Below are 16,252 nucleotides of genomic sequence, written 5' to 3'. Positions count from 1 at the left end.
CTGAAAGTTGTTTACATACTCTAACAAAAAATAATGCTAATATATAGCTATTTACTTGCTTTTTACACATCAAATTGGCAAATATTTAGACCAAAATAGTGTGGTAACCGTATTGTATGACTAGTTAATGTTGGTTATGAAGCTTCATCTAATTAATCCCTACTTTAACTCTGCATAATTTTTTTTTTTTTTAATTAAGGCCATAGAAATGTAGTTTTTGTTTACTTTTGCAGGAAGTACAAAGTACGTTTATTTTTAAATTCAATGGCATTAAATATGTGATAAAAGCTATGTTATTTTTCAGGGTGACAGTAAAAAAATGGAGGATGCTAGTGCATATTTGACATTGCCTTCTACACGTCTACATATAGAGAATAAAGCAGCAACCCTAGGGAGAAACTCAAGTATTGCAGGAGGGCTCTCAGTAAGCTCACGAGATGCGTTTTATATTTCAACTCTTGTTTGTTCTACAAAGTTAACTCAGAATGGTATGTATCTTCTAAATAGGTAGAAATTTCAGGAAGAACATTTCTGCACAAATGAAAAATCACATCTTGAATTTCAATGTTTGTCAATTGTTTTTTGATAGTGGGCTTACTAGGTCTACTGAAGTGGCGCATGAAGCCAGAGCTGCTGCAGGAGAACCTGGAAAAACTGAAGATTGTGGATGGAGAAGAAGTTGTGAAAGTATATCTTTTGTTGGAATTTTACAAATACTGGGCAACAGTGCAATACTGGATTCCTTTCTGAATGCTTTTATTAGATTTCTGCTCTTTCTTTAACTTACTCTAGTGGTTTATGCTCTGTATGTGGATGTGTGTGTATAAACAGATGATCACAAGCTTACATTATGCTGATAAAGACAGACTTTAGTCACAAGACAGCATCAATAGTATTCTGCTGTGAAATATGCAGAACATTTCTGAAACAGGAGTAAATGATCCTGTTTAAGATAAATTCTCCATTCTGATGGAGGAAGAAAAAGAAACAGCAGTTTCCAAAATGACCAAAATTGATTATAAGATAAATTTGAAAAGAGAATTTTGCTCTCAAATCTGAAATGAGAGAGGAACAAATAAGTAGTCCTTGTTAGATTTAAAAAGGATTAAACCAACCAGGAATGTAGTGTTCAGATTAGGAGTCTTTTTTGTTTGTTTGTTTGTATGTCTTGTTTTTTAAATAAAAGCAGCAGGTGTCTCTTGAGTTTCTTTAAGAGGAAGGTGAATTTACTTCAGAAGAAACAAACAAAAACCCACAAATTATCCCTCTCCACCCCAGATGAAAACCTGCCTCTCCTCCCAGATGAAAACAAAATTTTTGTTCTGCCAAAAACAAAACCCCACAAACACTTGGTTGTCCAATCACTGAGGAGCCTTCCTTCAATTTAAAGGTTTTTGAATCAGGCCACAGAAGTAAGAAGTGTGGTTTTAACCACCTTCTGTAGGTAACGGTAGCAACTCCTAATTTGTATCATTAAGGAACTAGGAATGCTGTTTTAGGTAGGTATATGTAGTTCATATAATATTTTTAGCTGAATTCCATAAGCTTTGAGCTAAGTGTGTATTGTTGCTTGTTCACGTCTGAGGATTTAAGTTCATCATTTAAGGAAACTAGAGCCAAAATCTTCAGAAGTGTGTTCTGAATTTATCTGGTGTTTCAGCAAAGGTCTCTAAAAATTCCAACTTGGGAAACACAAAATTGCCTGTCTGTAAACTCAGTTGTGCATTTTTCAAGCTGAACTGGTTGTCAGTTGATGATTTAATGTTTTTTATAGTTTCTCCAGGATACTCTGGATGCCTTGTTTAACATCATGATGGAACATTCCCACAGTAATGAGTATGATATCCTTGTCTTTGATGCACTGGTAAGAACCGACAATGAAAGATTTAAGCTGTGAAAGAAAAAAACTCTATGAATGTGAATGAATATCAAATTGCTTATCTCAAGAAATTGCCCTTAAATTCTCAACAAGATAACAGGATATTATTATTTGGTAAACAATTCTTTTAAACCTATGAAACTTTTAAAATGGTGGATTATCACAAAATCTTCAGCAGACTTAATGTTTTCATCTAAACTGTGACTTTATGGAAAATGCTAATTGTATCTCCTTCTACCTAGATATATATCATAGGACTCATTGCAGACCGTAAGTTTCAACATTTTAACACTGTTTTGGAAGCATATATCCAACAGCATTTTAGTGCAACCTTGGCATACAAGTAAGTTGTTTTGGTTTTTGTTTTCCTTTTTATTTCTTCTAAAATCTCTGCAATCAAATTTAAGGAGAGCAAATCCTATTTGTGGATTTTCTGAAGTAATTATAACATTTATTTTGATACTGCTGTTTGCTTATCTGCAAACAGAAAAGGCCTATGATAAATAGTTACAGATTATGAGTAAAATTAATTAACAAAAAGATGAGCTTGGGGTTAAATAATTTTTTGTGGTTCATTTTTTCTCTTGTCTGGATTGTGTTGCTGTGTCTGTACTTCACTTATGTCCTGTGAAATTTGCCAAAAGATGCTGTGCTATACATCCTCTCCATTTGCATTCCTGTTTCTAATCTGAAGTGCTTTAAGTGAGGAATGTCTTTAACCACTTAGGTGTGTTTCCACATATTGTCTTACAGCAAACAAACCCATAGGGAAAAAAATGTTTGTGAACTGTCAATTCTTCATATGCAATTCACTGTCCAGTATTGCACCAGAAATTCTTAGGCACAGTGAAATGGAATTTTTTTTTTTTTTTTTTAGCTACATTGTCTGTTGTGAACTGAAGTCTTATTGTGGTTATGGCAGTGGGAAGTAGAGTCAGGGACAGAATTTTGTGGATTTTATGGAGCTTAAAGATAATGCTCAAAGGGGAAGACTAACATTAGTAGAGACCAGAAACAGTAGACATGCATTGTGCAGTAAATTTAATACTAGATTCCTTTGTCTAACTACTTTTTCAGGTGATGGTAGGATAAAATTCCTTTGTCTTATGAAGCAAGATGATGCCACAGTTTCTGTTAATCTCTGGGAAGTGCTAACAGGATGTATGAATAGATAGATATTTTTCATCTGCCCGAAGTCTTGTTCTGACTATTCACTGGGGTGACAGATTGAAGCAGAACTCTAATCTAGGATTTGAATAATAGATGAAAGATCTTAGCTGAAAGCTTGGAATAGTTGAGAACATATTGTTCTGTTCTGTGCTGGATATTCTGCAGTTCCAGCTTAGAATGAAATGTGCCTCAGATGTTACATTAGAACATAAGATTGCTTGCAGTGCACAATCAATCCTTTCTCATGTTCCAGGAAAGCTGGGTCAGCTTTATTGTTTTCAGAAAGCTCAAGCAACAAGCAACAAACTACACGGTCTTTATTTGTTTTTCATTCCATATATAATTTGTAATTAGCATATGCAATTTAATGCTTTCTACTGTTGTGGAAGTAGAGGAGGTTGGGTATGAAACTTCTCAGGTCAGGCTGATTTGTTTAAAGTACACGAGACTTTCCTAGCTGGTATTTTCTTATGATTTAATCAAAGTTGTGGAGTTAAAAATCATGTTATGATTGTTCCAAAAATCTTGAATTTTCTTATCATCACTGGTTCCTCACATGTGAAAGATAAATTATTTTTAAATCAGAATTTATGACATAGAGATAACTGTATGTGATCTAATTCATAGTTAGGAAGGAGACGCTGTGCCTCAGACATACAACAACTGCATTTTCTTCTGTGTGAATGTGTCCCTAGATTTGTGGGAAGAAATTGACTGTAGGACACTGCTTTTATCCATGGTGTTTTGTAGCTACAGTTGTCTGGATTTGGACTGTGGGTAATTATTTTGTGATCAAACATGGGTCTGATGATTTTTATAGGAGTACTTTATGTGAAGTATTATCAACAAAGGACTGGCTCTCCTTGTCTTAGATTTTCCTTACTGTTCATTCATTCCCAGTGTCCAAGTGAAACATAAGATCTTATAGAGCCTTATGCCTCTGGAGATTTGAGCAGATAGATAGCTTTGGGTGCGAGGTAGGAAAATTGATAGTAGGTGGAAATATGTTGCCAGTTCAGCAACAGATTAACTTTGATCAGTAGCTTTCCTACGGAGGTAGTTGTCATTGAGGCATTTTCTGATGCTAGCAATGATTCATTGCTAATTATCTTCACTTTAGAGTAACTTGAAGTTTTGTCATAGCTTGTAGTTGGAACCCAGTGTCTACAGATGCTACTGATTAGACCAGTTAAACCTGTCGTTCAGCCAAGAAAGGAAGTTCTGTTGAAAGTCATTCCTAAATAAGTGTTTTGACTCCAAGAGTGACTTGCTCCAATTTACAGGAGGGAGAGGAGCTTCTTTTAATAGATGCCTGATGGTGAGATTAAGACACAACGGGTCAGATGTTAGCCCAACCAGTTTATTGCAAATCCTAGTTGTTCAGGGAGATAGGGAAGGGAAGACAGGTGATAGAAAAGAGAGGAAATAAAAGCAAGGAGTCTTTGTAGGAAGCAAGATAGAGATAGTCAACACAGTTGGTCTGTGTGTTTCATAGTTCAGACATTAATCTTCAGTAGTGATGTGTTGTCAGGGATGGTTGTTTGGTTGACAGCGATGATGGAAACCCTTTCCAAAGGCAGTACAAAGGCCAAAGTGATTGAGTCAGCTCCTTTTGGAGAGACAGCTCCTTGTTCCCATCTTCTGGGCCTTGCCAGCAGATAAGAGGGAGCATGGAGGTGCCAACTTGTATTTTACCTTCACAGGATACAATGGTATCGTTCCCCACTCTCCCATAGCAGCCGGAGTTATTTGGTCGCAGACCAGATCTTCTGCTAGTAAACAGCCCTGAGCAATCTCTTCTGGAGGCAAACAGCTCCATAGAAATGCTTTCAAATGTAAAATTGTCCACACAGTGATGTCAGCTGCTGCACGGCAACACTCACTACTCATCTCCTATTTAAGTCAGAATCTTATTGGAAGAAATGCCTCGGAAAGCAAACTCTGAGCCAAAAAAGGGCTCAGACAATGAGATGATACGATCTTACGGCCAAACTGTGATGTCTTCTTTCTGTTTATGTTTAGTCATCCATTTGTACCTTGTTTATAGAGTTCTGGGATGTCTTAACATTGAGAATTGAGGAACCCTCCATGGACTGACATTGCACATAAGTCAGATAAATTTTATTCTAACTCACCACAGAGCTGTGAATTCAGAGAAGCAATACAGAGGAATAAATAGAAATCACAATGGATATTGTGCCACAGTTGCCCGAAAGGCTGAGATTATGGAACTTCAGTCCTGCAGCTGGAGATAAGATGGTGCACTGGGGCTGAGGTTGTGTCTGTTATATACACATAAATACATGTGTATATGTACATTCTGTGCATTAGCTAGGCATTACTGGAGTTGTTATTTCCATGTGAAAATGTCAAAATGCAATAATTCACTTCATGAAGTTTCATCAGCAGAGCTGGTGAACCGTTAAATTTTTCAAGAAGCAAGCGCTCGTTTGATTTTTTTGGTTGTTTTTGTTTATTTATGGTAGGGAATAGTATGTTCCCATCCCTTTATTGATCTATGGGGAAAATTAAACCAACAGAACATCAATTATGGCTTCAGCCCTTCTTATTGCCACATTAGAATGAAGATTACATCATTTAAAGCATTTTTAAAGATGCTTCCAGGATTGTTTGAACTTATGCTGCTGGGATGAGATTTCGGTGTTTGTGCAGTTAAGAATTTCCTCCTTATTTCTTCTGTACTGATATAATTTATGTGACATAAACATAAAAATAAATGTTATGTGTGTGCTAGATTAAGCATAAATATTCACAGAGTTGTCAAAAGAGGTTATTTTAAAAAGTTTTTGTTAACTACAGGAAACTGATGAGTGTTCTGAAGACTTACTTGGATATTTCTAGCCGTGGAGAGCAATGTGAACCTATCTTAAGAACTCTGAAGGCACTAGAATATGTTTTCAAATTCATTGTTAGATCCAGAACATTATTTTCACAGTAAGTACCCAAGCTACTGCCATGTAACTATCAGTGCAATATCACAGAATAATAGACTTATGAATCAGAAAAAGTTGACTGGAAAATAGAACTACAGTTTTCATTTTTTGCAAGTAAACCACAAAAACTTTCTGATGCTGCAACAGGTCTGAGATACAGGCTTTGATGAAATAACCTTTTTTTTTTTTGGAGTGGCAAACCTCAAATAATTGCTGTCTGATTTGCAGTGTAAGTCCCAGAGATGCATGTAGTAATGGCCAGTTTGAATGGCTGATTATTTGTAGTATCAGGTGGGTTGGCCTAGCACCAACGGATGGCCAAACGTTGTGACAGATAACTTAAAGCTGGATGTTTATTCTTGAGATATAACTGTGTTCAGCAGCTCAGGCTATGCAGAGAACAAGGTAATTTTCAGTAATTATTGTACAACTGAACGTAGTTTGCAGTCGATTTGAAATTTATAGGAAAGACTCAGGCAAACAGATGAAGCATATTGTTTATGAGTTGTATTTAGGCATGGGAAAAAGGGAGCAGAGAAGAATAAAGGGAGTGGAAGCGGAAAACTTACACCACAGTATTGATAAACTCCACTTCCTCCACTAGCCCTTACAGTCTGTAATCTCTATCTGTATCCTGCAGATCCCTTCTACATCTTTTCTCTCTTCATTTCTGCTCTTTCCACTTATGTTCAGCTGCTTTCCCCATAGAACTTGTTCTGTTGCTCCCCTGACATGTGCCAAAGGTATGCAATGCCAGAAGATTTGTAATGGCAAACTCAGGTTTGTGGGTAACCCAGCTGTTGGTTTTATGCTCGTGATTGGCAGCCAACAGAACAGATCTGTGCCATTCTTATCTACCTTTTGGTCAATGGGAGCTCTAATACTGCTTTTCTGTTATTCTACTGCTCATTTTTCAAAAAATCCATGTAAGTTTGGTGTCTTGTGAAATTAATTGTGTTGTGTGATAGACTGAAATTTTGGCCAAAATAGTGGATTTAAAAGACATGGGCTGCAGGTACATATTCCCTCAGAAATATTCTTGACCATAAGAACTTTCTGTTTCTAAATGGATCCACGCAAACAAGATGAGAAGCTGTATAAATAAAATGAACAGTGATCCTGAGAATAGAAGTTTAAAAGTAGTTCCAAAACTTTAATTTATTATTATTTTTTTTTTAATAGATGTCCTAGCAAAAACAGGTATTGAGAGCCTTGCAGGAGGAAGCATTCTGTAGGGGATAATGGGACAATTGTTGCAAGGCTGAAGGACAGAAGCCAGAGTTGTTTGTATGTTTGTTTTTGCTTGGAAAGCTTTACTCTCTGTCTTAATTTGTCATATTAGCAAGCAGCATAAATGTGCACATTGAACAGTCCCTGGTTAACCAGGTTACTGCAATATGGTGCCTATTCCATTGATCAGCTGTATGTATTTACAGCTTCTAGTTTGCCTTGTAACTACCTTAACTGAAGGTCTGAAACTCCAGGTTCAGTCCGACAATTATTATTATACACAGTAAATGCTCTTGTTTAGCTTTAGCTGTCGACTAAACCAGGAAAACAGTAAACACTCTCATTTGATGCTGTATAGCCATTTCTAGCTGTTACCATTGAGCTTCTCAGTCAAGAGTGACTGACTAGTGCAAGGAAATGGAGGAAATCTGGAAGAAATGGATTAATGTAATTTCTTCCCAGGAAAAGAGTTAGTATTTAGAATTGAAGTGATTAATTGTCAGACTGAGAGAAGACATCTCAGAAGCAAATATTTTGAATTAATAGAGCTAATATAGATTTTTCTCTTGGTAAGTGAAATGAACTCTTTTTACCTTTTCTAGTGACTTCAAATCTGACAGGTTTCTCTCTTTACAGCCTTTTTTGAAAAAAAAACAAAACAAAAAAAAAAAAAAAAACCCACAACTTTTCGAAAATTTAATTATGTCGTATTCAAGCTGAAGAACACCTTCTCAATACAGTGGATAACAGTTAAAACCCGTGGCTGAAATACCAATATATGTAATATTATACTGACTTCTAAAAAGTACTTTTAAGTTAATATTGAACCTGGCACATTTGGAGCTATGTTTTTATTTCTAATTCTGAAATGATAACCTAGTGCCTGTCCCAACAGATTATATGAAGGCAAAGAACAAACAGAATTTGAAGAATCTATGAGGAGGCTGTTTGAATCCATCAATAACCTGATGAAAAGCCAACATAAAACTACCATTTTGTTGCAGGTTGGTGTGTGTGCTTGGCACAAATTAAGTCTGTTTATGACTTTTGTAGTATGATTTTACAGTATTTTGTTCGTTGTTTGTTTATCAAAATTGAGGGTGAGACACTGTTAGGTAAATTTATGGTCTGTTTCTCTTCTGTAACTGTCCTTTACTGAAAATTTCTTAATAAAGTTGATGCAGAAAAAGCCAAAAGAAGATACATTTACATCATTTTTAGCACACAGTCCTGGAGTGAAAAAATGAACATGTGGATGTTAGAATTTCTTGAGGAATCCAGGAAGGTGTGGCCTCTACTGAGAGTTTCTTCAGGTAGTGCTAAACAGGAATTTCTTCCATTGTAGTTTGAGGAGGAAAGATTGAGAAGTAAAGTATTGGCATTTTGAAGATATGAGATTTAAGCATCTGAAAATAGGATCGTGTCAGTTCTATTTATTCTCACTTTTTGGATCAGGTGCTTTAAGGAAACAGGAAGAGAAGGAGCTACTAAGGCCATTAATTATCAAATAGTTGATAGGTAGTCATGCATTCAAATAGGAAGTAGTCAGAGCTGTGCACTTCAAGTTGGAAGCAAATCTTACTGGATAACTCCAATATTGGTGCTTCATACATTCTTTGCTACAAGGAGGTTGTATTGGGCTTGAATTTTCCTGAATTTATGATTTGATTCCTTTTGCTTTGAGACCTACTAGGAAGTAGAAGGCAGTGGATTTTTTTCTGCTCTGAATAAATGTTCCAGGTGGTTGACTTTTTGGAGAGTTGTATTCTCTGATACTTTGCCTGGAATTATACGTGCCTGCTAAAGAACTAAGCATAAATACTACTTTGATTGTATTTGAATTGCTTTACACTGAGTTTAAGAGACTTAAATAGTCAAGATTTGTGTTCCATTTGTTCCTTGTTTACAGTGTTTTGAGACCACCTTTGATGCATGGTAGTAGTTCATTATTTAAAAACTTTTTTTGTTGTTAATTCAGCTTGTAAATGGTTGTAGTTCAGGTATGTGTGGACTTCAGGAGGTAATGGAAGCCCTCCTGTTTGGCATTTTTGAAATTTATCTGGGTTTTGTAAAGCTGAAAGTGCCTTCTTATTTACTTCTTACGTTAGGTATAAACAAATGACCCAAAGCAAGAGTTGTGTCTATTGGCAAGGCAGGCAGGAAACTCCACTGTTCTCAGTAAAAGTAAAACATGAAATTTCAGTGTGCATTTCCTAGATAATGTGTTCAATCTGTCTTTTAGGGTACACCATATTACCTAGAAGGAAAGACAGTAAACCTTCACATAATCCACATTTTTGGAATTTGTTCCTACTTCATTTAACAAACCATGATGTACCAAAGGTGGAACTGGCCTGTTATAAAAAATTAAAGCTATATCAGAAACAAACTGTTCAGTAAGTTAGTTCCCAGCAGAATGTTAGCTGTAAGTTACACCTTTGAGTTGTGTAATGAACTGAAGCTGCTATTAGTTTTATAATTCTTTTACTCTGAACCAGGCAAAGATTAATTGAATGAAAGCTTAATACACTTAATTTTCTTCACTTTATATCAGCATGCAGATGTGATTTATTATTTGTAGGCATTTTCTTAAATGCTAAGTTCATAGAATCATAGAATAAGTTGGATTGGAAGGCACCTCAAGGATGATCAAGCTCCAAGCCCCTTGCCTCAGGAGGGCCACCAAGCTCCACATTTAATGCTAGACCAGGCTGCAAGCAGTTCATAATGGCAGCACAGATTAGCTGTAGCTTTTACCCAGTAAGCAAAAAATTCATACTGTGGTCTTAATTTTGATAGTCACAAATGCACATGGCAGGTAGAAATTCAGTTTTCAGCTGAAGCAGGGACAGAAAACAGCTGATTTGTTTCAGAGAAAGGACTGTCTCTTGGCGCTGTTTCTCTTGTCAACCAACTATTGCATTATGATTGAATCTTTGTTTCAAAAAATAAAAATAAAACTAAAAATCACTTCATGAGACATTGTATTAAGATGTCATGCAAAATTTCAGCCTGACAGAAGAAATCCAAATTTGTCACTTTGTTTTATGTGCTTCTGTTTCAGTGCTTTTATTCAGTGCTTCGCACTGTGTTTGCTCTACGCGCAGATAAACCTACAGAATTAACACAATCTGTGTTCTGGTTCAGGTTGCTGCCTTAAAATACATCCCATCAGTCCTTCATGACGTTGAAATGGTGTTTGATGCCAAGTTACTGAGGTGAGCTGATTTTGAACCTTTCCTGAATGTATCACATGGTCATGTGTAACGTGGTATACATTGTAACACTAATTCCTACCTGGAATAAATTACTATGAATTGATTTTTTATTTACTGAGGTCCAGTTCTTAAGTAACTCAATGAAATGTCCAAGTGGAATAACTTATCAGTTTTGTTGTTTTTTTTCTCCTTGAATAAATTCTATTCAAGAGAACCAAATCTCATTTTAGCAGCTTGAAATGATTACCTTTATTTGTCAAAGATGAATTGCCTCCATTACATTAAAAAACATCTTTATTGCATTGGGAGAAAAAAATAATCTAACTTCACACTGCTCCAAGTGATTGTGACGTGAGAAATAAGTCAAAATCTTAAAAAGAAGTAAATGTTTAGAACCATATAGCATTTTGCTCTTGCTATTTTTTTTATTAAACTGTGGCATGTGTGTTTATGGCACTTATCCTTTCCATGCAGCCAACTGCTATATGAATTTTACACTTGTATTCCTCCGGTGAAGCTCCAGAAGCAGAAGGTGCAGTCCATGAGGGAAATCGTGCGCAGCAACCTTTTTAAAAAGCAAGGTAAGTACTGAATGCCTTTAGGGCTTAAAATAAATGAGAGTGAAAATGTTGACTTCTGTTTTGTGTAACTCATGTTTGAAATTCAGTAGAACTAACAGTCCCCATGATTGGCCATCAGAATCTTCAGATCCCCAAAAAGAAACTGCTAGGTCCTCTTAAGTCCTAGCTGTGACCAGTAGTTAGAGTGAGCTGCTGGCTTTGTGGGAGAAAATCTGGTTTAGTGTTTTCTGTGTATCTTCAAACAACTTGTTTAGGTAACTGTACTTCAGCTGTCACACATAAATATTTGTAAACTCAAGCAGAAACATCACAACACAATAATGTCCCCATTAATGTGCCTTTTCAAAGCTGACACTTTTCCCATTCATAAAAACCTTTCCATCAATGTGAAAAATAAATTCCTGGCTGTGGTTTTTAAGTTCAGTTTGAGCATGCCTGGGGACTTCTGCTCCATGATGGCTCCTCAGCTCTCTTGAACTGACCAAGATTAACTGTAAAGTCAACGTTTGTTTACTAAGCTTCTGAAGAAATACTGTGTTCTAGGAAGTAACCAGGGGCTTATTGTTCCTTTCTTAAATTTTCTTAACTGTTTTTCTGAGTACTTCAAATGATAAGAATAATAAACCTATTCTCTAATACTACGGGAGTGTGAGTTCCAGAAGCCTGACCTACGGAGAGGGTTTCCAGCTCTTTATCTAATGGCAATTGTGCAAAGCATCTGTACTGCCAAAGAAGAAGGAACATGGAACTCACAGAAATAATTTCATATCTTTCCTCTAATATAATGGTATATATATGTATATTCTTTGAACCCCACTGTAAGCATTCTAGTGAGGTAGAAACATGAAGTGAAACCCTGTGCAGACAACTGATGATACATGGGACTTCTACCTAGGTAAAGAAAAATTTTAAGTGTGCTACGGTGTAGCTTAGCAACAGTTCACGGATAGCAATTCTGGAAACAGTTGCAACAGTGGTAGCAGGTAGTACTGCTGTATAGTTACAGAGAAGGATACAGTAAAAATGCTGTGACTTGTATGCTGTTAACTCTTCTCCTCTTCCTGAAGATTGGAACTTTGCTTCTTAATTTGGTTATTTAGGTCAACATCTTTACTGACAAATGTGAACAACTATGATCTTGCAGTTGTTAGAAATATGTGATTTCAGTTAATTACTGAAAAACAAAATTTACCAGCAAGAGGGATGTTCACAGCAAGTAATAGCAAATATTGGAGTTGGATACCTGGATTCAAACTGGAGGGTTTAGATTCCCTTTGCAGTACTTGGAGACAGATGAAATTGACAGAAGAGCTGTTCTCTTCCTCGTGTAGTCTCTGTAAGTGAATGTGTTTCCACAAATTGCTGCAGGATGAAGAGTTATCTGTGTCTTTTTGTTACTTATGTTATATGGGAGATATTTAATTTACCCCAGGGGTATATGCTGTCACGAGTGCATTTACAACACGATAAGATCATACATAGAAGCATTTATTTTGGAGATGAAGCAATGTGGTAATTTTTTTGTAATAGATTTTTGTACACAATTGTTAAAGAACTAGCACTTGGATTCTAATCCAGTGTCGAGAACATCATTATCACAAAGAATTGCTCACAGAGTGTGCAGGTATTATGGATCTGAAGGCAGTGTCTGGTTCTCAAAACAGAACAATTATTTTGAGCAAATTTATAGCTTGGAATGTTTGTGACAGAAGCGTAAGCATGCATATGGAGACCACAAAAGTGGTCTTGAATGTATGTGGTAATCTTAACACATCTGTGTAGCACTTGAAATATAGAATATTTGAAGTGCTATGTGAAATTGGGAGCATTCTGTAAGCTGGTGCTAATTGTCAGAGGAGCATCATCCTGCTTGTGAGCCTCCTCCCATTAGGCAGGAGTGTGACACAGGCACGGTATTGCCTAAGGTTGCAGCTGCCATTTAAGTATGATTTATCTTTTCCTTCATAAATGCTCAATGTTTAATGCTTTCAAAGCTGGTTATTAACCAAAGTTTTGCCTTAGGTTTAACCTCACAAAGTGAGTGTTTTTCAAAGGGATATAGAAATATTTTGTTTTAAGCTAACAGTCTGGTGCCAGCGGGCCTTGAGTTTAGGATCCACTGAGTTGCAGATATATAGAGATATATTTTCTGACTTGATTTGCTAAAATTGAATTTAAACTAGAAATAAACTGTTGCATCAAGTGCATAACTAAATGGTCATCTGCAGGAGAGAAAAAGGGGAATGGAATGTATGGGATATGGGGGGGGGGGGGGGGAAGAATTAGGAACAAAAATAGAATTTTGGCTAGACAAAACCAGATGTCCCCCTTAATCAGTGCAATTGACAATTTATGGTTCTTCTAGATGAGTCTTTGGTGATTCAGTCATCCCTGGCAATTCTTACAGCTGCTTGCTTTGTTTATGTTATGCTTTTGTCATCAGGCTGCATGCTGCTTGTTTTTTCTCCCTCCAAATCTGCAGTTTGTCCAAAGATACACTTGCCCTTTTTTCTTAAATGTCTTATTTGGTTCTGAAGTGGTACAGTATTGTAAAAGAACCTGTAACTTTTATCTGAATGTGTAGAAGTATGTTTTTTTTTTCTCAGCTTTATACTGAAAAATATGTTAACATCTGGGAAATGTGTTTCTCTGGGGAATCCAACCATTCTGCAAACCTTGAGCTTTTTTAATTCAGTGGGAGTCCTTCACCCTAGGTGATATTCTAATAGGTCATTTCTGAATTTATTCTGTCTCAAGCAACCACTGTGGAATTATTTATTACTTATTTAAGTAATTGCTTATATATAAAAGGAACAGAGATTGGCAGCTCTTTTTTCCTTCTTGTTTTATCCAAGTTAAATTAAAAATGTCCTGTATTTACTTTACCTATGTTGGATGTATCTATTTGATAGCTATATGAACATCATCTCATTCTAAGCATAGCTTTGGAATTCAGCTTAAGGTCTGTAGAAGATGTTTGGCAACAGTCCCCAATGTGATGTCATCACATTAGCTGAAAATCAGGTCACTTTAAAAGGGCTCATACAGATGATAATGAAGCAGTGCTAATGCCTTGTTGCAAATGAATATTTGTGTTTTTCTTTATATTAGAAATTTCAAAATCACTGTGATAGGAATATTTAAGACTCATAACTTAGGCTGACTTTAAACATAAACATCATACCAGGAAATTTTTGTTTTGAAGTACATACTTTGGGCGGCACCATTTGTTTTTGCACATGATTAACTAGTATTGTCATACATATTCATGCATATTCAAGCACTCTGCAACAGTCTATAAAGAAGCTGTATGTAATTCAGCTGTATGTTCAATTCAGCTGATTTTGAACAGGTAATAAAGGATTGTAATTTCCAAGAGCTCTTTAGCAGCAGTCAGAACTGGAATGTTTGACTTAGCTCTTCATCTACTCAAAACCAACACCTCCTCTCCCCTCAGTTTTTGCTCTTATTCCTTTCCCAAACCCTGTTTGTAGTTTTCTTACAGCCAGCTCCAAATGAGATGAACCTTCCATTCTGCAAGGTCCTCAAAGCAGGAGGCACAGGTTTACTTACCATGTAATAAGGAAGCAACTGAATTTGATGCTTGGCTGTTTTTGCACTTTTTCTTGATAATCTGCTGCCACGTTTTCAGAAGCAAAGCCAGTGTTTTCCCAGTTGTTAAGGTTGTCTTTCTTCAACCATTAGTGAGATTCAAAGCAAGTTACAATTACTGTGTGTTTAGGGTGGGATTTCTTTCATAGGTTTAACAATCCTTTGCTTTAGCTACAGTTTGTTAATGCCTAATTCTTGGTAAAGATCTTACTGCTTGCAGATAAATAATAGTAAAAGTTTGCTGCCTGATTTTTAAATGCTGATTGTCTGAAGTCTTGAAATACATTGCTGGGATGTGATACAAAATGTCGACTTCAGATTATGTTGCAAATTGTTAAAAGGGCATGTATTTTCTATTTTGAAGTTTACAGAGTAATAGTGAGTAGGAAGTTTTGCTAAAAAGATTTCTAATACTGAGGAACTTTTATAAAAAATGACAAATGGTGCTGTGTTGTACTGCTGATACTGCTGATCAGATGATTGGTACATTTTTTTTTTTTTCCTAGATGAGTAGTTACTGGAGTCACTGAATTCTAGTTATAAATTTAATGTACAAAATCTCAATGTGCAATTTTTGCTAATATAAAACACTTAACAGGAAAACTAGTCAGCTAAGACCATAAAGGTAACATATAGTACTTATTTTAGCTGTTTGCTAGCCTAGCATCTTTACACTGGTTATTAAAATCTTGCATATCTGCAGAGTAAGTCACTGATTCAAACTTGTTCCAATAATTGAGAGTAAAGCCTGTGTATTTTGAGTATGTACAACTAATAGCTTGTTTAGATAGTTATGATGGCTTAGACTAGATATTAGAAAAAATTCTTTACTGTGAGGGTGCTGAGGCACCTGGAACTTGTTGCCCAGTGAGGCTGTGGATGCCCCCCTCCCTGGAGGCATTTCAGGCCAGGCTGGATGGGGCTGTGAGCAGCCTGGTCTAGAGGCAGGTGCCCCTGCCTGTAGCAGGGAGTTGGAACTAGAAGATCTTAAAGGTGTATTCCACCCCAAACCATTCTATGACATGCAAGATCTACATTAAGATGATGTTACCAATATGCAATTTATTATTATATAACACTGCTTAGATTATATTGTTTGTAGAGGAGCCTCAGGAAATACCAACTGATGTTTTTAATTATTAGTTTAAAATAAAAGATGATATTCTGAAGAAAGTTTCCTAAAACATAGAAATGAGGTAGGTGTCCTTGTAAAAGAAAGCTAACACGTACACTGTTGTCTTTCTTATCTTAGCATTATGTTAGTATTATCTTGCTAGTCAGATAATATTTGCTTTAACTAAAGAATATTAATTGAAAGATTTTGTATTTCAATACTTTGATTAAGTAAGAGAATAAAACTTTTTGGCATTTTTGTAGAGTTTGAAACTTGGACGTATCCAGACCTCACCATTTCCTTTCTCTGATGGAGAAGGGGGGTCATACCTTTTCACTGTCCTTGATACAGTCCAAAGAGGGGCTCTCCCAAGTAGGTTTTACTTCCTGTGAGTCCATTATGTGGAGAAATTCTGACTGTGGTTAGCTAACAAAGTCAGTATTGCTTCAATAGTATTACCTAAATATGTTGTGGTTTTCTTTCTAAAGATTTTC

General features: G+C 36.1%; 1 protein-coding gene across 1 annotated transcript in view; it reads left to right on the top strand.

Moving 5' to 3' along the window:
• Window positions 1-16,252, top strand: part of DOCK2 (dedicator of cytokinesis 2) — a 155,205-nt gene that overhangs the window by 30,231 nt on the left and 108,722 nt on the right. Inside the window, exons 18-25 of the mRNA XM_042880726.1 lie at window positions 305-488; window positions 590-687; window positions 1,775-1,864; window positions 2,122-2,222; window positions 5,870-6,004; window positions 8,129-8,237; window positions 10,381-10,451; window positions 10,926-11,032. Coding sequence (XP_042736660.1) covers window positions 305-488; window positions 590-687; window positions 1,775-1,864; window positions 2,122-2,222; window positions 5,870-6,004; window positions 8,129-8,237; window positions 10,381-10,451; window positions 10,926-11,032 — 895 coding nt within the window. The remainder of the gene's footprint in view (window positions 1-304; window positions 489-589; window positions 688-1,774; window positions 1,865-2,121; window positions 2,223-5,869; window positions 6,005-8,128; window positions 8,238-10,380; window positions 10,452-10,925; window positions 11,033-16,252) is intronic.

This window comes from Lagopus leucura, unplaced genomic scaffold, assembly GCF_019238085.1.
Source record: "Lagopus leucura isolate 7727_CA_CO unplaced genomic scaffold, USGS_WTPT01 Super-Scaffold_100027, whole genome shotgun sequence".
Classification (NCBI taxonomy): Eukaryota; Metazoa; Chordata; class Aves; order Galliformes; family Phasianidae; genus Lagopus; species Lagopus leucura.
This window is presented reverse-complemented; position numbering and strand designations above follow the sequence as displayed.